This window comes from Narcine bancroftii, chromosome 3 (assembly GCF_036971445.1).
Source record: "Narcine bancroftii isolate sNarBan1 chromosome 3, sNarBan1.hap1, whole genome shotgun sequence".
NCBI lineage: Eukaryota > Metazoa > Chordata > Chondrichthyes > Torpediniformes > Narcinidae > Narcine > Narcine bancroftii.
In genome coordinates, this window is record NC_091471.1 from 261,456,234 (window position 1) to 261,477,824 (window position 21,591).

Here is a 21,591-nt window from a genome sequence, read left to right on the forward strand (position 1 = left end):
GGGGTCCTAAGCGAACCCCGCCCCGCCCGCCGTTGAGGCGATGCAATACACAAAAGTGCAGGAACAACGGTGGGTCACGCCGCACCGATAAATATAAACTTGGATCCTGCGTAACCTGCTGCACTTTCGTCTATATTGCACTTGACTTGAGCACCTACAGAGTTTTTTGGTTAACTCCCGTTTGAGGTTACGGCTGCCTTGGCGGCCATGTTTGTGAGGGGAAGAGGAGGTGCAGCCAACCGCCATTCAGTGATTGGGTTGGGTTGGGTTGGGTTGGGGGGGGGGGGGTCACGAGCTGGCGGCCATGTTTGTGAGGGGAAGAATGCCAAAGCAGACGTGTGGGGTGTGTAGAGTGTAAATGGGATCATGTTTATGAGGGGCAAAGTGATGGCAAGAGCTGCCACTGAAAAATAAAATAATGAAGATGCTGAACATGTAAAATAAAAATAGAAAATGCTGGAAACACTCAGTTGGTTAGGCAACATCCATGGAAAGATAAACAGTGCTAATATTTCAAAAGTGTTCATCAGAACAGGCCACAAAGTTATAGTAAAGACACAATGCTTGAGAAACTCAGCAGATCAAACAGTTCTTCTGGCTTTCCATCCCATAGGATGATGGTGGTTCCTTTCAGCCAGGGGTTTGATATGAGGATACTACCCCACTCCTCAGAAAGGAACAGCATGTGTGTGTGTGAATGGATTTAGGTGAGTAGGCTTACATAGGTCCAGGCCCACTCACTCAATATCCCTTCCCGGATCCAATGGCACGGTGAGGTCCAAGATGACTGATGAAGCTCTGTTGTGGTGAATGGCCAGACCAAGCTTCGATGCATGGGATGCCATCTCCATGCTTCACGGCATGTGTTTGCTAGAGGGCCGTGGATCCCATGAGAGGGTTCAACTGCCCTTTGACAGGTCTTGTTTTTCATCCTGCAGGGTGTCTAGCCACCCTCTGCACCAAGCAAGCCTGGTGGGGGAGCCAGTTTAGTCACCGACCACCCAACCATGTGTAGCAGAGATAAAGCTGCATAACCAACGTTTTGGCCTTGAGCCCTTACAAAACTGTCACTGCAATGATAAAATAAAAAGGGTTTGTTTCCTTACCTATGTTTGTCAGAATACCATGTAAAGATCGACGTGCAAATATCTGAGCACCACTGTGAATTGGTATCTTTTTCAAGATTAAAAAAGAATAGTGATTTTGAGCAAAACATCCTCATCAAATGTCCAAAACTCTGTGGTGCAACAATAGACTACAAACATTAAATTACACATACTGATATAAAATGAAAAGGTGAGTTGCCTGGGTGAGCCTTATATTTACAGTTAAGTGATTAATAGATTAATTAAAGGAGAGAAAACAAACTATGTCGAAGCTGGAAAGTGCAAGTCATTGTGTTGCAGAAACTAAAAGGGCAACGAACATTAGCTCAGTGCGTTTACACTTGGTGTAGTGGCTCACACCCCATGATTCTGACCTCTGATGCTGTAAGGAATTTGCACGTTCTCTCTGTGACTGCACGTCACAAAAGCCTGCTGGTTGTCAGGCTATTATAGAATGTCCCAGTGTAAATAGAAGACAAGAGAATTGGGAGGCGGTGGGGAGTAATTAATGGGCATATACTGGGAAGTAAATGGGGGGTGGGTATGAGGTTGATAGCTTTGCTCTGGGAGCTAGCTGAGACAATGGGCCAAATGGCCTTGTTCTTCAACATAAGGAAATGTTGGTGATGTCTAACATTTCAGTCAGTGTCTGTGGAGGGGAAACAATTGAGTTAATATTACGAATGGGCGATTCTCCTACAGAAGTGCCAGTTCTGACGCAAAGAGGGTAGAGTAAATTATATTAAACTTTAATATTAAGTACCAACTCCTGAAATAATAAGAATCATACAGCATAGAAATAAACCAACTAGTCCATGCCAATCAAGTTGACATTCTGGAGGGCCAATCCCATTTGCCTCCATTTGGTCCATAAACCTCAAAGCCCCTCCTATCTGTAAATTGGTCCAAATGTCTTGTTGTGCCTGCTTCTACAGTTTCCTCTGGCAACTTATTTCAGATGCAGATTGTCACATTTGTGGCCCGAAATGTGAAGTTAATAACACTACTACCGCAGGTTTTACCAGTTAAATATCTCAGTGTCTTTATTCTCCTGCTTCCCTTATTTCATCATCCTGCACCTTTCACCTCCAGTGCATACCATCTGACTTCCGGTCAGGTGAATACATCTCATGCATATTCATTATCATGACATCCCTCCTTTCACCAGAAATAAACTTTACACCTTAATGTTGAAATGTAAACACCGTCACCTTATCAATATCCCTCGGAACCAACAAACAACTTCAAACAAACAAACAAGTTCAAACTCCTTCTACACACAAGGTAACATAAACATGTCGTAACCAATTGTAATACAATAACTCAACTAAACAAAATGCACTTCATACAGCACTCATACACGCGCTTTATGATATATGATCAAATCACAGTCCCAATGTTCTATTATCATTCCAACTGTCACAAACTTTCCCTTTCGTGATAATGCGGGCACAATTAGAAATACGGCACAAAGTCTTCGTACCGTTTAGGTGGTTTCCTGTCTCGTTTTGGCCTTCCTGCGATGCTATCGTCGCCACTCGGTTGTTCACTCTCAGCGTCGGAAACACTGCTCGCTACGGCCTCGGGTGCTTCTGGCACTCTGGTCACTTCATCAGGAATGCTGGTAACTGCCTCGGGAACATCATCTGGTCCCTCAGGTTAAGCATCTCGTATTGGACTTTCAACCATCTCGCTCGATGTCGCTCTGGACTGGTACCTTTTTACACCAGACACAATTCTTTTGTACAGGACTCCAGCCGGAGACTTGACTGTTACCATACTGCCACTTCTGGATACAACAGTGTAGGGTTGATGGTAATAAGGTGTGTCTAGCTTACCACCACTCTCTTGCCTCACCAGAACATTATCTCCAGGCATGATGTCTGAGTACCTGGCCCCACGTCTCGAATCTGTGTACAGCTTTGCTGCTCCTTTCTTTTCAGCATCGTGGTCCCCCTCATCTCCTGGTCGTCCCTGATTTCCTTTATTTCGGGCATTTTTGTGCAGATTTTTCTCCCAAAAAATGCTTCTGCAGGACTTTTTCCTGTGGTTGCATGAGGCGTTGCCGGATAGACAGCTACATAAGATAGCAATGCTTCTCGCCAATTTTGTCCTTCTGCGTGAGCAATCCGTAATCGTTTTTCAATGGACTGATTTTGTCTCTCTACTTTCCCGTTGGCTTGCGGCCATTTCGGAGTTACTTTATGATGGTGGATACCTGTGGTCCTCATGTATTCAGCAAATGTCTCTGAAATGAACTGTGGACCATTGTCAGAGTATAGCGTAACAGGCAATCCATATCTTGCGAAGATTTCTGCTAATGCTTGTATTGTTTTTTCAGTGGTCGTTGACCTCATCACAGCGTACTCATAGTATCTGCTGTAGTAATCTACCACTACCATGATTGATTCACCAATTGGTAAAGGTCCAAGAAAATCAACGGCTACGTCGATCCACGGTCCTGTCGGGAGTTGCGTACTCTGGATTGGCTCTGGAGGATTACTCCTACTTGTGATTTGACATCCATGGCAGGTTTTGACGAATTTCTCTGCGTCTTTATCACAACCTAGCCACCATACTTTACTCCTGAGGTTTTGCTTGGTACCAACCATACCTAGGTGTCCTTTATGAGGTAAGGATACAATCTTCGGTCTCAACCTCTGCGGTCGCAATCTCATCACGTACTGAGCACAACCTCTCAATACACACTGTCCGATGCAACAAAGTTCGTCTCTAATGGGAATGTAAGCCTTGTGAGTACATTTGTCCCATTGTCCACTCTGGATACATTCTCTCACTTCCATGAGTTCTGGGTCATGTTCGGACTCTCTCTCGACTTCCTTCGTGGTGACAGCTTTCGGTGTCGACTGAATAGCTACGAAGCATACAAAGCTCTCTGCTTCTGTCCCCAATTCTGACTTGGATTGTGGGCATCCATCCTTCACCAATCTGGACAGCGGATCAGCAATGTTTGCTTTCCCAGCAATGTGAACTACTTTATACTTGTAGGGTTGGAGTCAGAGCACCCATCGCTCTATTCTGGCACACAGTTTGGATCTAGTGGCATAGATCACCTCTAATGGCTTATGATCTGTGATGAGTTCAAATTCAATGCATGGAACCTCTCACAGGCCCATACAAGTCCGAGTGCTTCTTTCTCTGTCTGAGAATATCTCCTTTCCACATCTGAAAAAGATCTGCTGGCATAGGCAATAATTCTTGGTCCCACATTATGCATCTGGACCAACACGGCTCCTAAACCAACAGGACTAGCATCCGCTATGACTTTGGTTGGTGCAGCCGGATCATAATATCCTAGAATATCAGCGTCCGTCAGACTTTGCTTCAGCGCTGTGAACGCTTTCTTCTGCTCAGATCCAAAATGGAATAGTACACCTTTCCTGGTCAGTTTCCTTAATGGTTCTGCCAATGTAGCAAAGTTAGGGATGAACTTTGCGCAATAATTGACCAATCCCAGGAAACTCCTCACCTCTGTTGCGTTCTGGGGTGCATGTGCTTCTGCAATAGTCTTCACCTTGGCCTCTGCTGGGTTTAGTCCTTCCCGTGTAAATCTGTGTCCCATGAAGTCCATTTCTAACACACCGAACTGGCACTTGTTTCCATTCACGGTAAGGCCTGCCTCCTGTAGTCTAGATAGTACACGCCTCAACCGTCTGTCATGCTCTTCCTTTGTAGCCGCATGGACTATGATGTCGTCAGAAATGTTGGCAACTCCAGGAATGCCTTGAATCACTCGATGGATTTCATACTGGTAGATCTGCATTAATGGCGAACGATAGTCTCTTGTATCGGTACAATCCACAGTGAGTCACAAATGTTGTCATGTCCCTGGATTCTGGGTCCAGCTCTAATTGATGATAGCCCCATTTTAAATCAATTTTTGAGAATATCTTACTGGTAGTTAACTCCTGAAGTATTTCCTCCACTGTTGGTATAGGGTATCGTTCTCGAATTATAGCTTCATTGGCCATCCTCATATCAACACACAGTCTTATGTCACCATTTGGTTTGGGCACAATCACTACTGGGCTGACCCATTGTGTCGAATGTTCCACAGGTTCAATAATGTCTTGCGCGATCAACTCTTTAATTTTGGCTTCGACTCTCCCACGAAGTCCAAACGGATTTCTGCGCACTAGTTTCGCCTTGGGTTTGACCGTTTTGTCCACCGCTAGCTTTAGTTGTCGACCTTTCAGCTTTCCTACTCCCTGGAAAACTGCGGGGAATTCTTGCTTCATATCCTCGTATGACTGAACTGAATTGACACAAGCTCCAATATGAAGTATTGCCAGGTCTTGCCTCTTAACTTGCTGGCTTGAGTTGTCCTTCAGGGTCATGTTATGAAATTGCCCCTCAACAGCCTCTAATGCAGCAGCAATGGCTAAAGCATTGGTGAGTTTCAACTCACTCCCTTTTTCCAGAGCTTGTCTGATCTGCAGTGCTGCTCGACTTGATCCAATAATTGGTTGTCCAAATCAGCTGCCGTGTAATTGCATCCAACAGCCAGCTGTCGCAATCTCGTCACGTACTGAGCAATCGTTTCTCCATCTTCTTGTTTCGTTCTCCGAAACAAATGGCGTTGAAATGTAGCATTTGGTGTCACTACATAGTGTGCATTCAATGGATCGACGGCCTTCTGGTATTCATCCTTCCTTCCTGTATTCAAAAGTGTTTTAAAAGTTTCCCGAACTGCAGGTCCTGCGGTGAAAAGAAGTAACGCCCTCCTCTACGCTTTTTGTTCCACCGTACTGCTATCGAGAAATAGGCCACGACTGTCGGCGTAGGCTTCAAATTCTTCCAGCCGTGCCTTTCACTTCACACTCACAGTGCTTGCATCACCCGTCGGGTCAAAATGAGGAACTCCTCGAAGTGTTAGAAAGTCAGCTTCTGCGCCTGCCATGAGGAAACTTTTTCAGCCCAAAGCCACCGATTCAAAAATCAAAATGCTTATCACATTGAAGTTCCAAAATGTGGTTGTTTTAATCCTCATCGCCAATGTCACATTTGTGGCCCGAAATGTGAAGTTAATAACACTACTACCGCAGGTTTTACCAGTTAAATATCTCAGTGTCTTTATTCTCCTGCTTCCCTTATTTCATCATCCTGCACCTTTCACCTCCAGTGCATACCATCTGACTTCAGGTCAGGTTAATACATATCATGCATATTCATTATCATGACACAGATCACCTTCTGAATTAAAAAGGCCTCTCAGGTCTCTCCTGAATCTTTCCCCTCTCACCTTAAACCTGTGCTCTCCAGTTCTAGAGTAATCTATTGTGAGAATAAGACTGAGTATTCATTTTATCCATGCCCCTCATGATTTTGTAAATCTCTATTCGATCATTCTCAGCTTCCTTTGCCCTAGTGCAGCTTTTCTCAACCTTTTTCAGCTGTGGCCCCGCTAGGACACTGCGCAAATTTTATGGGCCTCTTGCCTGAGAAGCAGCCAAGTTTTGGTTTGTGCCATACTTCTCTCCTAGCGACTATATACGTAAAATTATGTTACGTGAAGTGAAAAGAGAACAATGTTTTTACTCAAATGTGGCGCAGGCCCCCATTGGGAATGGCTGCTCTAGAGAATAAAGACCCAGCCTATCCAATCTCTTCCTGCAATCCATCCTCTCCAGTGCCAGCAATACTAGAGGATCTCCTCTGCTCTTTTTCCACTTTATTGATTTCCTTACTGCACACCGTGCTCTCAGTACTGTCTCGCCTTGAACATGCGCCCAATCAGAATGTGAGGTGTTGCACCTCAAGTCTACAGTTGGTCTCTGTAGATCAATGTGAGAACCTCACCCTTTCAGAGATATTTCATCCTGCCTCCACTCACTATGAAAATTAAAACTTTTCTCTCTCTGATGATGGATCTTTGACATGAAACATTAACTTTTTACCTTTTCAATATCTATGGTTGGGGCTATTGTTCTCTTCCAGCACATATATTTTTCTTTGGTTTTAGATTTACACTATATCATTTTTTAATGATTAATGTGAGTAATTTCTCCATGAAAATCAAGATGTTTCCAAGTACTCCTTAATGAATGGAAAGACTTGGTGTTCTTTGAATGCTGGTTTTCTGGTCAAAATACTGGACGTTTGTGTCCACGTGCTGCAAGTGGGGCTTCACTTCCGCCCCGCTGAACACAACAAAAATTTTATTTGACAGTGCAAAAAAAAGCCCTAGCAGCTGGAAGAACTCAGTTCGTTTTTGGTTCTGGATTCCGCCTTCTGTGGTCTTTTATGCTTTTCTCTACATGGAACCTATGTGATTTTTTTTCCCCCCTCTGAAGCGTCTCCCTGTCTTCCAGGAGTGCCCATTCACACAGGAACCCGGATCGGACGGAATACCGGGTGTGCGGTAACGAAGGAGGCGGGGCTTACAACGGTGATGTGAACCTCAACGTCTGACGTATGTGGGACGTTCAGCGACGCTATGTGACGTAAATCGCGCATCATCGATACGTGCTATTCTTGCATGCCAAACTGCATGAGTTTTTCAAGCTTTGTTGGGACCAAGGAAAACTGCCTCAGGATCTTCGTGATGCCACCATCATCACCCTGTACAAAAACAAAGGCGAGAAATCAGACTGCTCAAACTACAGGGGAATCACGTTGCTCTCCATTGCAGGCAAAATCTTCGCTAGGATTCTACTAAATAGAATAATACCTAGTGTCGCCGAGAATATTCTCCCAGAATCACAGTGCGGCTTTCGCGCAAACAGAGGAACTACTGACATGGTCTTTGCCCTCAGACAGCTCCAAGAAAAGTGCAGAGAACAAAACAAAGGACTCTACATCACCTTTGTTGACCTCACCAAAGCCTTCGACACCGTGAACAGGAAAGGGCTTTGGCAAATACTAGAGCGCATTGGATGTCCCCCAAAGTTCCTCAACATGATTATCCAACTGCACGAAAACCAACAAGGTCAGGTCAGATACAGCAATGAGCTCTCTGAACCCTTCTCCATTAACAATGGCGTGAAGCAAGGCTGTGTTCTCGTACCAACCCTCTTTTCAATCTTCTTCAGCATGATGCTGAACCAAGCCATGAAAGACCCCAACAATGAAGACGCTGTTTACATCCGGTACCGCACGGATGGCAGTCTCTTCAATCTGAGGCGCCTGCAAGCTCACACCAAGACACAAGAGAAACTTGTCCGTGAACTACTCTTTGCAGATGATGCCGCTTTAATTGCCCATTCAGAGCCAGCTCTTCAGCGCTTGACGTCCTGCTTTGCGGAAACTGCCAAAATGTTTGGCCTGGAAGTCAGCCTGAAGAAAACTGAGGTCCTCCATCAGCCAGCTCCCCACCATGACTACCAGCCCCCCCACATCTCCATCGGGCACACAAAACTCAAAACGGTCAACCAGTTTACCTATCTCGGCTGCACCATTTCATCAGATGCAAAGATCGACAATGAGATAGACAACAGACTCGCCAAGGCAAATAGCGCCTTTGGAAGACTACACAAAAGAGTCTGGAAAAACAACCAACTGAAAAACCTCACAAAGATAAGCGTATACAGACCGTTGTCATACCCACACTCCTGTTCGGCTCCGAATCATGGGTCCTCTACCGGCACCACCTAAGGCTCCTAGAACGCTTCCACCAGCGTTGTCTCCGCTCCATCCTCAACATCCATTGGAGCGCTTTCATCCCTAACGTCGAAGTACTCGAGATGGCAGAGGTCGACAGCATCGAGTCCACGCTGCTGAAGATCCAGCTGCGCTGGATGGGTCACGTCTCCAGAATGGAGGACCATCGCCTTCCCAAGATCGTGTTATATGGCGAGCTCTCCACTGGCCACCGTGACAGAGGTGCACCAAAGAAAAGGTACAAGGACTGCCTAAAGAAATCTCTTGGTGCCTGCCACATTGACCACCGCCAGTGGGCTGATCTCGCCTCAAACCGTGCATCTTGGCGCCTCACAGTTTGGCGGGCACCAACCTCCTTTGAAGAAGACCGCAGAGCCCACCTCACTGACAAAAGGCAAAGGAGGAAAAACCCAACACCCAACCCCAACCAACCAATTTTCCCCTGCAACCGCTGCAACCGTGTCTGCCTGTCCCGCATCGGACTTGTCAGCCACAAACGAGCCTGCAGCTGACGTGGACTTTTTACCCCCTCCATAAATCTTCGTCCGCGAAGCCAAGCCAAAGAAGAGTCTACAGGCATTCCTCAAAACTTAATAGGGGTCGAGGAAGTAAAATATCGGAACAGGAATTACTTCTTATTCCTGTTCCAATTTTTTTATATATACACAGACTGCGTTCCGGGGAACTAGGAATAATTTCTTGGAACGCAGTGGCTGTGTTAAAAACATAAATGTGTCTATTCTTTATTAACACTGACTGAAGTGACTCTGACCCGAGATAGAACCGGTTGCAGGCAATGTTTGCCCCGCACAAACATGGTGAACGCATTTCGCCCCGCACTAATATGGCGGCACCACTTCACTAAACTTTATTGGCAGCGGAAATAATCCCCATCTGGCTGCGAGTCGACAGAAAAGGAAAATGGAGGAAGACATCAGCAAGGCTGTCCAAGAGGGCGCCGGCCGGCAGCCCTGCAGCAACGACACGAAGAGGCACAAAGAAATGGAGAACGTGGCCTTGCAGACCAGCCTCCACCTCGGCCACAGGGAGGCCCAGCAAGCAGAGCAGAAGCCGAGCAGCCCCAAGCTCGGGCGGCTGCAGGAGGAGGAGGCCGGGGGTGGGCCGCAAGACAGGCCGGAGCTCACGCAGACCGACCACCTCAACAAGCGCCTCCTCACCTCCTTCCTGGAGAAGATCAATCAGCCCAGCTTCTGCTTCCCCAGCCCGGTGCAGCTCGGCCACTTGCACGAAGACTCCAACAAGATGCTGGAGGATTGGTGAGTCAGTGCCTCAGAACCAGGGTGAGCTGGGCACCCCGGACCACAGGGCTCTCCTCCAGTTCCAACATCCCATTTTATTGTGTAATTTAAACAAAAAAGTGTCACGTTTACACGAAATCTCCTGGAAAGATTTAGATCTTCTGCTAAACCGCAATGCGAGAGACTGCAGCCTACAACCTGTCAAGTGCAGACGGTTGAGAAATTGTGGTGCAGATTTGGGCGCTTCCTGGTCCCAGTGAGGGAAATGGACAGTGTGATGGATTCCCGTTCTTCCCCAATGTTGTTCCAGATCCTGACCCTCTTCGCAGCCTGGATCTGGTGATTGAACATTTATACTGTACATGGATAATTTGAAATTAACAGGAGTCCTGACAAATATTCTCTTTCAGATTTATTGTCAGAAGTACAGGCATGACATCACATACCACCCTGAGATTCTTTTTTTGTATGTGGGCAAGGCAGAATCACAACTAAATTGTATTTTCGTAAGGAGATTTTCTGAAAGTTGATAATCTTAGCTGAAAATCATAATAAGATGTTTTATGTCATAGTTGAAGCTTTCCATCCTCTCAAATTAACATACCACAAAGTCTGTTTTTCAGAGCATATCAATAGAGTAATAGGTAAGAAACCCGTAACAAGGACGTTGGTCAATGCAGCATGAAGACTTAAGAATATGACCAATAAGTATTAAAGTTGGTCATTTGGCTCCATGACCCTACTCCACCCTTGCACAAGACCATCTTCAATTACAGTGCCAGTGACCCGGGTTCGAATGCTTCACTTGTCTGTAAGGAGTTTGAACGAATAGTTTCCTCTGGGTGCTCCAGTTTCCTCCCACCCTTCAAAACGTACCAGGGTTGTAGGTTAATTGGATATTTGGGTGGCATGGGCTCATGGGCCAGAAGGGCCTGTTATCATCTACTGTTACCACTGTATGTCTAATTTTAAAAAATAAAAACATTCTGTTCAACCCCGTATTTTTGTCCTATTCCCAGATCATCTGATTCATCTGATATCCAACTATCAATCAGTTTCTTGTTTGAATGTTATGAAAGATTCACCATATTCTGAGTAAAAATAAGCTCTTCACTTCACTTCTAAGTAGCCTATTTTGAAGAGCTGATCCTTATTCTGGATTCCTTGGCTGCAGGAAGCATCATTCCTGTACTTATCCTGTAGAGACCCATAAAAATGTGGACATTTCACTCTTATTCTTTCAAAGTCCACAAATAGAGTCCTAGCTTACTCAATCTCCTCCCATAGGTTTGATGAACAAAACAAAGAACAAACCTTGTTGATCTTCACTGTTCTCACCTTCTAAAGCAAACAGTTTTTTTTAAAGTGATCAAAACTGTGCAGTTCTCAAGGTGAGTTGGCCCCATACAATTGTTCTAAGGCATCTTCACTCTTGGCAATAAAAACTACAGTAGAAGTACAAAAATCCGCATGGTTGAAATCTGGACCACCCAAGAATCTGGACTTTTCGGAAACTCAACCTTTTCAAATTTGGTGGGATTTTAGGACGGCACGCTTAACATAGTGGTTAGCTCAATGCTGTACGACACCAGCGATCGGAACCGGAGTTAAAATCCTGTGCTGTCTGCAAGGAGTTTGTATGTTCTCCCCGTGTCTGCGTGGGTTTTCCCCAGGGGCTCCTGTTTCCTCCCAGCGTTTGAAACATATAACAGTGGTTTTATGTTAATTGGGCGGCCTGGGCTCAAGGGCAAAAAAGGAAGTATTACCATGCTGTATATCTAAATTTTTTTTTAAAGTTAAATTGAAATTTTGTGTGTGTGCATGCACAAATGCCACAGATGCACAGTGGCAACAAACGATCACTTTATTTTTCTTTAAAACTGCTCCTTTTGATAAATGAAGTGTGCTATATTTGCTAATGAATAAACTATCAAAATTTACCTGTTCATCTCTTCTTTATTCCTCCTTAAATTTGAGTTTTATAAGTACTGCCCAAGAATCCAGAAAATCTGGAGCGACCCAATCCCTGAGGAGTCTGGATTTTCGGACTTTCACCGTAGTGTACAATTTGCTTTCCTAACTACCTGCATCTCGGCTTTGAGTGACATGTACTGGAAACTCAGATCAACACTTTCCGATCTCCAGCATTAAAAATATTGAGCATTTATGAATTATATGCAAAAGAACAATTGGTGGGATGAGAGAGACCGAGCTCAAAACTGGCCATTTGGCCCATTGAATTTCTTCTGAGTGCTCTGATTTCCTCCCATATTCCATAGTTTTGTTTGTTAATTGGTCATATGGGTGTAATTGGGCTTGTGGACTACTGTGCTGTATCACTTAATATTAAAAAAATTTAAATCCCCTCCCAGATTCCAATTTGCATGCTTTTTAGGATGAGGTGGGAGAGGAATATCACCGTGAGGGGGGGGGAGAGGCAAACTCCACACAGAAGACAACTCTCAAACTTTGTCCTTATGTTACAAAAGTGCCTTGTCCAAAACTGGAGATCACAAGATCAGCAGAATTTACTTTCAGTGCTTGTGTCACAGTTATTTTGCTCTCCTTTTGGGTTTAAATTTTAAAAAATTATAAGGATTTTTTTTATTTTTTATATAAAGTGTTTTGCCTATCTAGTTGACAATGAGACAGAAAGACCCACTAGTGGTCCATTCAAACAGCTTTCCCCGAGTTACCCTGTTCAGACCAACAATGTAGCAATTGGCACTCTTTAGTGATGCATTGTATTGAATCGCCCTCATTCTGGATTGAAGCTGATGCGGTGGAGACAGGATGTGTTCTGTTAAAATAAATCAAACTTTTCTGCTAGCAAGATCCAAGGATCAGAGATTTCTTCGTGGCTCAGGTATGGACTTTGGATTTTTGCGACAATGGTGTCCCATTGGTTTGGTTCAATTTCTCTTGAAGACTCGTCAGTCTTTGCTCCAGCTGTTGCAGCTGATTGGCGTGGCACTCAGACATAGCATTCATCTGTGACTCCAGTTTGCTCAGCTGGTTCTCGTATTTCTTCTTGGTGCTTCTGAAGGATGTAGATAAGTTGCTGTGCAAAGGAACAATGAGTTTTAATCAGATTGTTGCTTAATTTAGAGATCACAAAAAACTTTGGATGAATACAGAGAGTTTTTTTTTAAAATACCCACAATCTTTTGTCTCGAGGTAGAATGCATGCAAAGGGACAAGAGTTGTGTGACTGTCATGCAGAGTCCTGTTGGATCACCACGTGGAGAAGTGAGTTCAGTTCTAGGAATTTTGTGAAGGAGATTGTCTTTGACAGGATGATACTGAACATACATCAGTGATTCTAAAGGTTAAGAGTTATCAGCATTGGATGGAGACTACAGTAAAAGTCCTAAAATTCTAAATTTTCCAAATTCTTGGGCAGTACATCTTTGGCCCTGATGCAACTCACGTACACAATACACGCACACAAAAGCCAAGGGTTTTTGAGAAGTCTGGATTCTCAGTGGGTCGGATTTCAGGCGAGAGTTTGAGAAGTCCGGATTCTTGGGTGTTCCAGATTTCTGGCATCTGGATTTTTGGACTTTAAAACATTAAAGTAGTTGATGAAACTGAGTTCATTAGGTAGAGAGATAATGATTATCTCTGATCTGGATGGGAGTTCATAACAAGGGAACCAGCCAGGCTGCTGATGGATATGGGTGTGAGGATTAAATTAAATTTTGGCCCACAATACTCAGTATGTTTTGAACAGTGGGAGGAAACCGGAGCACCCGGAGAAAACCCAAGGTGAACATACCAGCTCCTTACAGACAGCGCGGGATTTGAACCCCAGTCCCAATTGCTGTAAAGGGATTGGGCTAACCGCTTTGCCAACTGTGCCACCCATAAATGGATGGATTTTTTTGATGAATGAGGATACAAGTTATATAACCAAACCAAGTAGATGATCTAATTGAAAAACAAAACTTTAGATCTGAGAAACCTGCTTGAGGGACCAAGCAGTAAAACACTAAAGTCTGCAGACTCCATGGTTGAAGTAAAAACACAATGCTGGAGAAACTCAGCTGCTCCGTGTTCTTTATATAACCAACATTTCAGGCTTCAGCCCTTCCTCAAGGGTTGAGCAAAGTGTTGGCAGGTGCCTGAACAACATGGTGGAGGACAGGGGCAGGGAGAGGAGCACAGGTAAGAAGTAATAGGTGTATAAGGGAGGGAGGAACCAAGCACCTGTCTACAATGGTGGAGAAAGTCAGAGTCTAAGTTCCTGTTTTTCCATATCTCTTTCCTGGAGCCAGCACATCGAGGCAATCAGAACTGCCTTACTTTCTAAGGAATCCAAGGAGATTTGGGATGTTGTCAGATACTCAAAATTGTACAGGTACACTGTGGAATGTATATTGATGGATTGCATCACAGCCTGGTTTGGCAATGCAAGTGCCTAGGAACGCAGAAGGTAGCCAGTTACATCACAGGCCCTGACCTCCCAGGAGTTACAGACATCGACTGCATGTGAGGTACTACCTCAAGTAGGCTGCCGACATCAGAAAGGACTTCCATTGGAGATTACAACCTCTTCCCTTTGCTACCTTTTGCAGAAGGTACAGAAGCCCGAAAATCACCACCTCTTGGTTTAAGGAGAGTTTCCTTTCGATACAGACTCTTCAACCTCTCATGGACTGTCTGCATTATTGCAAGTCACTGTTTTTTGCATAAGCATGACTTCAGCATATCAGAATTTTAAGCATACATACATAGAACAAGATGTATGTCAATAAACTCATGATAAAAATGCTGGAAATGCTCAAAACAGTGCTACACAATCAGCCAAGTGTGACCAACAAACCTGAGATACTCAACAACACAGATGGCAACAGGGGAAAGTGAAACAGAGTTAATGGTAGGGTCAATAACCAGAACTTGGCAAAGTTTGAAACAAGTTTGTTTCAAGGATGGTAAGAATGAAGAGAATGGTTGTGATATGGTGGACACCAAAAGGAATGAGTGGTACAGATTGTGTCGACCAAGAGAGCACGGTTAAGTCCTGTAAGTCGCAGCTAATCTGAATGGATGAGGCATAAATTAGAAGCAATTGAATCTTGTGCATTCTTCAATTTGGAAACTAACAAAAGGTGCCTTAAAAAGCGGGAAAATAAATTGAGAGTAAACTAGCAACAATTAAGAAACAGTGCAAGAACCTCCACAAATGTATAGAAAGGAAGGGAGTAGGTAAAATGAACATTGTTAATTCCTCAGTTTCATTCCCGAAGGAACCAATGGGAAATAAAGAAATGGCAGAGATTAAACGATTTAAAATCTGTCTTTAAGATAGAAGCTAGTAAAAACATTCCAATAATACTCAAAGGCAAAAAAAAGGAAGAACTTAAAATGATCACTGTCACGAGAAAGGAAAAAAAAATTGTAGGAAAACATAGGACTACAGGCTAATCATCATCCTATTAACATCTCTCTTTACCCACTCCTGTACTTTTAAATTAAATCAGACATACAGCATGGTAACAGGCCCTTCCAGCCCATGGGTTCATGCTGCCCAATTATACTCAATTGACCTACAACCCCTGTACATTTTGAAGGGCGAGAGGAAATCAGAGCACCTGGAGGAAACCCACACAGACATGAGAACATACAGACCCCCGATCGACAGTGCTAGATTCAAGCCTGGGTCGCTGGCACTGTAATAGCACTGCATTCCACAAAAGCCATGCCACCCCCTCTCTCCAACTTCCCTTTCCACTGCTCCCCCCCCCTCAAAACCACCCCACTGATTGGCTACCTTCAGCTCCTGTCCCTTATGTTCTTACCTTGCACTGAAGAAAAAAAAAACTTCCCTGCTTCAGTTATTGTTTCCTGATACCTGTATGTTTTCCTCAGCTCAGTGGCCAGTTCGTCAGACCGATATGTTTGGTGGTTGTTGTTTTCTATTAGCCTTCCCAGTGATACAGTCAACTTTTCGATTTGATCCCTTAGATGTTTTTCTCTACAAAAAATAAAAAATTTTGTCAAACATTTTGCAACAAATCAAGTCATCCTATCCACACCTCTACCCCCTCCCCAACCATTTTGTTCGGGCACCTGCCAACATTTTGCTCACATCTTGATGAAGGACTCAAGCCAAAAACATTGGTTATGTATCTTTATCTTTGCTACATAAAGAACTTGTTTGAGCTGCTGAGTTTCTCCAGCATTGTGTTTTTTACTTCAATCATGGTGTCTGCAGACTTTTGTGTTTTACTCAAATTATCCTACAGCTGCTTTTAGATAATAAATGTCCCAGACCTTTGTATGGAAGGATGCAGTACCTCAACATTGTCCCATCAAACTGTCCAGGACATTTTGGAGATTGGACACATTTGACAGAAATCAAGTGAGAGAGACTCTGGTCCTGACAGAAGCTGGTGAGAGAGGGATAGTGTCCAAGTCTTTTCCTGGTGGGATCGAAGTGGAAAGGAAGAGAAAAAGAAATGCATCCTTTAATAGGTTGGATGTAGGAGGGAGAAGGTGTTGACCCAAGTAAGAATCAGAATTTATTGTAATGAACAAGTTACAAAATTCATTGTTTTGCAGCAGCGTCACAGGGCAAACATAAAACACAAAAAATAAATAAAAATAGTGCATGAAAAATCAAAGTAAGGCAGAGTCTTTGGTTCATTGATCATTCTGGAATCTGTTGGCAGTGGGGAAGAAGCTGTCCTTGTGCTGCTGAGTGCTTGTCTTCAGCCTCCTGTACCTTTTTCCCGATGGTAGCAGAGTGAAGAGGGCGTGACCTGGGTGGTGGGGGTCCGTGAGGATAGAGGCTGGTTTCTTAGACACTGCCTCATGTAGATGTCCTCGATGGAGTGAACTCTGGTGCCTGTGATGTCGCAGGCTGAGTTAACAAACCTGAAGTTTTCTTCTTGTCCTGAGCATTGGCACCAGACAGTGATGCAACCAACCAGAATGCTCTCCATGGTATGTGAGATTCTTTGGTGACATACCAAATCTCAAACACCTCAGAAAATATAGATGCTGATGAGCCTTCTTCATGATTGCATCGACATGGAGCCTCCAGGAGATGGAATTTGATGTTCTTGACCCTCTCCACTACTGAGCCCTCGATGAGGACTGGATTGCATTCTGACTTCCTCCTGAATTCCACAATCATCTCTAATTTTGATAATGTTGAATGCAAGGTTGCTACTTTGACATCACTCAACAAGCTGATCTAATTCCTTCCTGTACACTTCCTAATTTCTGTCTGTGATTCTGCTGACAACCATAGTGTCATCAGCAAATTTGTAGATAGTATTGGAATTGTGCCTGACTACACAGTCAGATTTCATATTTATTGTCAGAGTACATACATGACAACACATACAACTCTGAAGTGGTCTATCATACTCCCCAATTTTCTTTCAGGAATCAAAACCTTTTGAAAAAAATTATTGTCCAGTGTCCTTGCTAGGGAGCTCCTCCTCCACAGTCTGCACTATCTGATGGAGGCAAGGTCAAAGATCACCCTAATCTTATTTGCTCTTGCCATCTTCTGATGCCAGCTCTTTACCCAGCTGATGTGGGAATATTATTGTCCATTGCATGGGTCAGCATACCACATCAGGGCAAAAGGCTACATGTACAAGAATCTGGGGCACACTCAAAAGAAACCCCCCCCCCCTCCAAATCTACAGGCTACTGTTCCACTACTGCCTTCTTAACTCAGGTCCAAACTGAGCAGTGGATGAAACACGAAAGTCTGCAGATGCTGTGATCGTAGTAAAAACACCAAAAGGCTGGAGGAACTTGGCCGGTCAGCAATATATCTTTGCTTTTTTAGCACACTGAAAAGACTGACCGAGTTCCTCCAGCATTTTGGTATGTTTTTACACATCAAGAGGGGGTGAAGCCAGAGGTTGGCAAGGAAGGGAGGGCCAAAGCAAGAAGGTGGTAATGGAGGAACAAACCACCTGGAGATGTACCCCCAGGAAATGGTGTAAAGGTTAAAACATTGTGTTTTTGATTTGTAGTTAATTTTGTGCCTATCCCTTTAAAAGTATTGTTTATAGTGTTACCATAGTGATTATGGTCATATGTCGTAATATCCGAGCAGATTAGCATCTTATTTTTCATACAGCTCGAGATACTTTTCTTTGAATTGATCTTATTTTGTCTTAATTGTATCTATTTGTTCTTGTATCTGTTTAAAGTTCAATATAGTTATATCTTTAAATACAGTACGCTTTGTTTATTCAACATTATGAAAATCTCAATGTGAAGTTATGCAAAATGTTTATCTGTTTTATCAACGAATTAAAGCTGCATCTACAAAATTTGGTTTATTGGATTAATAAGATAATAATTCGGAATATCATTGCTCACATTTCCCTGAAGATGACACGTTTTAAAATTGGGAAACACTAGAACTTGGAAAGTGTCATCTATAAATAGTACAATCTCAGGTGCAGCTCTGATTTCAGCATCAGGGTATTTGGCCCTGTGGGTTCTGTGCTCACCGCTTGGAGATCATTGTTAGTTCTGACACCAGCTCCTCATTGCACGTAGTTGATTTGGATGCTGATTTAGTTTCCTGAAATTAAAGCAGAATGAATCAAATCTCCACAGAATTGGCATGCGGGGCGTAGAATTCTAATTGGTTTTAATTCTCTCTCTGCTGCTGGACTCCATGGAGGAAAGCCATCTGGCATTTTCTCACCAGGTGACTAACCCATTGCATATTCTCTCAGGGTTTGGAAGAATGAGAAGAAACCTCATTCAGGCATACGAGGATCTGAGAGGGTTCGAAACCCCAGATGCTGAGAAGCTCTCCCAAGGCTGAAGAATTTGGAGCAGCAGGAGGTATATGGACAAGAAGTCAGGTGCTCAAGATGGATAAAAGGAGGATTTTTTTTCAGATGATAGTAAAGCATTGGCATACCTTCCTCCAGAACTGTGGGTACTCGATCTATAATAATATTCAAGGAACAGTTCCTTTGGCCATACTTGTCCACGCTAATCAAGGCAGCATTCCTGGCTAATCTCATTTAGTTCAAATTCTTCTAACTTCTTCCTGTTCCTATACCTGTCCAGGACAGTCAGGGACTCAAGGGATTGATCAAGGTAAAATGGAATTGCGATTCTTTGTCTGAACACATCTTATTCAATGACAGATCAGATTTGAGGAGTGGAATTTTTTTTTTGTAAAAATACCATGCTGGAGAAACTCAGCAGGCCAGACAGTGAACTTTATAAAGCAAAGATAAAGATACAGAACCAATGTTTTGGGCTTGAGCCCTTCATCACGGTATGAGCAAAATGTAGGCAGGTACCCGAACCTGGGCTCAAGCCTGAAAACGTTGGTTGTGTATATTTATCTTTGTTATATATAGGACACTGTCTGGCCTGCTGAATTTCTCCAGCTTTGTGTTTTTACTTCAACCACGTCGTCTCCAAAATTTCATGTGTTACTACTGACCTCCTTGTTTATCTTTCATTACTTCATCAGTGTCCACCTTTCTCCTGAGCTCATGAGTAAACACTAAAACCAGCAGAGCTTCAAAGGCACAGATCAGTGGTCATTGGATAGTGGTCGGAAGCAGGAACACTCATCTCTTATTAAGGTGTCTACACAGATTGGTTGATGTCCTTGGCTGGATACTCACACATTGACACTGTCCTTGAACATACCTGCCTGGCACAGTCTGTTCTGGGACCCTCCTGCAGCCAATCATCTCGCTCTTTTTGCCAGTGGGTGTGGAGAAGAATTATGGCTTCATCTTGAGCATCTTGAGACTGTAGCTTCTGCTCCAAATCTTTCTTCTCTTTCTTTGTCCAGTTCAGCTGACTTTTTGACCAGGATATGTCTTCCTGTTAATTGGGAGCAGACCATTTGCAGTGGAAAATAATTTAAAATTGCATCATTTGACTACAGTTAACTGAATACATTGGATAAAAGTTACTGAGCCTCTACCAAATTACTTGAAATCTCATTGATCGCTGAACTGGTTTTGATCTGCCTGTCCTGGAACACTGATTCAGGATACATCAATTGTGTTTCGTCCTTTCACCCACGTCATCTATGGTAGGAGGAACTCCATCTCACTTCTATGCGTTGAAGGTCGGAGGTTCAAACACTCACAGTCTAGTACACACATGTCAAACTCAGGCCTGCGGGCCAAATTTGGCCCGTGATATAATTATATTTGGCCCGCAAGATCATATCAAATATGTATTAGAGCTGCCTCGCTGTGCCAGTATAGCGCATGCACAGCTAATACTATGAATCCCAGAAGGCTTTGCAAATGCGTTGGTGCCGGCCCGTCAGCCCGCTAATCGCCCCCACCTCCTCTCTTTACTTTCATTAACATCTGCGACCTGTCGCCCAACTCACATGTCATAAACCCCTTACGAAAAATGGCCAAACGAAAGACAGAAAACAGGACCTTTCAAGACAGGTGGGAGGCAGACTATATGTTCATCATTTTAAAAGACAAACCTGTTTGTCTTGAGTGTGGAGCCAGCATGTCTGTAGTTAAAGAATATAACATACGACAACACTGAAACAAAATACCAGGACAGGTATAAGGACCTGAACGAGAAGCAAAAGCTCCAGAAGGTGGAGGAGATGAAAAGAAGTCTGGTTTTACAGCAAACTTTATTTTATATTTTATTCCTCATTTGGTAATGCTTCTTCTGGAAAGAGTTTAACCAAAACTATTATTAAACATTTATTTTAATAAGAAAAAGTTTAACATTACATATGTTGAAAGAAGAGAAAACATGCAGATGTTGTTGAAAATTTTCAATAAATATTTAGTTTGGCCCACGACTTAGTCCAAGTTTTAATTTTGGCCCTCTGTGAATTTGAGTTTGACACCCCTGGTCTAGTAGATTAATGGTGCTTGAAAGGCCATGTTCCTCAATTTTTTCTCCACTCATATGCTACCTGAAGTAATCCCTTGCTAACCATAGAGCACCTAAGGCATGGGATACTGTCACTGTCAGAGATGGTTTTCTTCAGAAGAGATATTAAAGGAGGAGTCACGTCGGGGAACTCCAGCCCTCTCCGGAAAAGTTTTAAAAAAAAACAGAGAAAACAAAGGCACAAACACGAAAATTAAAATAAAGTGGAAGTAAAGGTGGGAAGAAAATGGCAGCGAAGAAAGAAAAGTCAAAAGCAACGGGAAGAAGAGAAGAAGAAAAGACATCGGAAGAAGAAGGTGAAGGCCTTACCTGTCCTAGGAGGCCCGCTGTGGAGAGAGAAGCCCGCTCCCTCAGGTCAGTCGAAGACCCGAGCTTGGGACTACAAAAATGGCTTGCGGAGCCAAGCAAAAGTGCGCAACCGCGATGCGCGACTCCTCACGCATGCGCGATGCGCAAGACAAAAAAAACACTGACGGGAGGGGGGACCAGCTGAGGAGTCGATCTCCACAGCTGAGAATGACAGCCACAGCACAACAAGAGGAAAACACAGAAAATAACAAGAGCAAGAAAGAAGAGAGTAAAAGGAAATCAAAGAAACAACAGATGACCAACCCAGAGGAAGAAGAAGAGGAAGAACACAGAGAAATGGAAGAAGGGAAGGGCAAATACATGGCTATTTTTTTTTAAAGAATACATGGAATCAATAAAAGAAT

General features: G+C 43.6%; 1 protein-coding gene across 5 annotated transcripts in view; it reads right to left on the reverse strand.

Annotated features, from left to right (window-relative positions):
• Nucleotides 1-10,384: 10,384 nt before the first annotated feature.
• LOC138758631 (colorectal mutant cancer protein-like) overlaps nt 10,385-21,591 on the reverse strand; it is a 37,498-nt gene continuing 26,291 nt past the window's right edge. The window contains exons 11-15 of one of the 5 annotated variants that reach the window (XM_069927876.1): nt 19,643-19,822; nt 18,472-18,545; nt 15,840-15,962; nt 13,147-13,246; nt 12,873-13,046 (exon numbers count right to left, since the gene is read on the reverse strand). In XM_069927876.1, coding sequence (XP_069783977.1) covers nt 12,960-13,046; nt 13,147-13,246; nt 15,840-15,962; nt 18,472-18,545; nt 19,643-19,822 — 564 coding nt within the window. In that variant the 3' untranslated portion in view covers nt 12,873-12,959. Of the gene's footprint in view, nt 13,047-13,146; nt 13,247-15,786; nt 15,963-18,471; nt 18,546-19,642; nt 19,823-21,591 lie in introns of those variants that run through there. The other 4 variants (XM_069927875.1, XM_069927877.1, XM_069927878.1 and 1 more) reach the window with 4 other exon arrangements.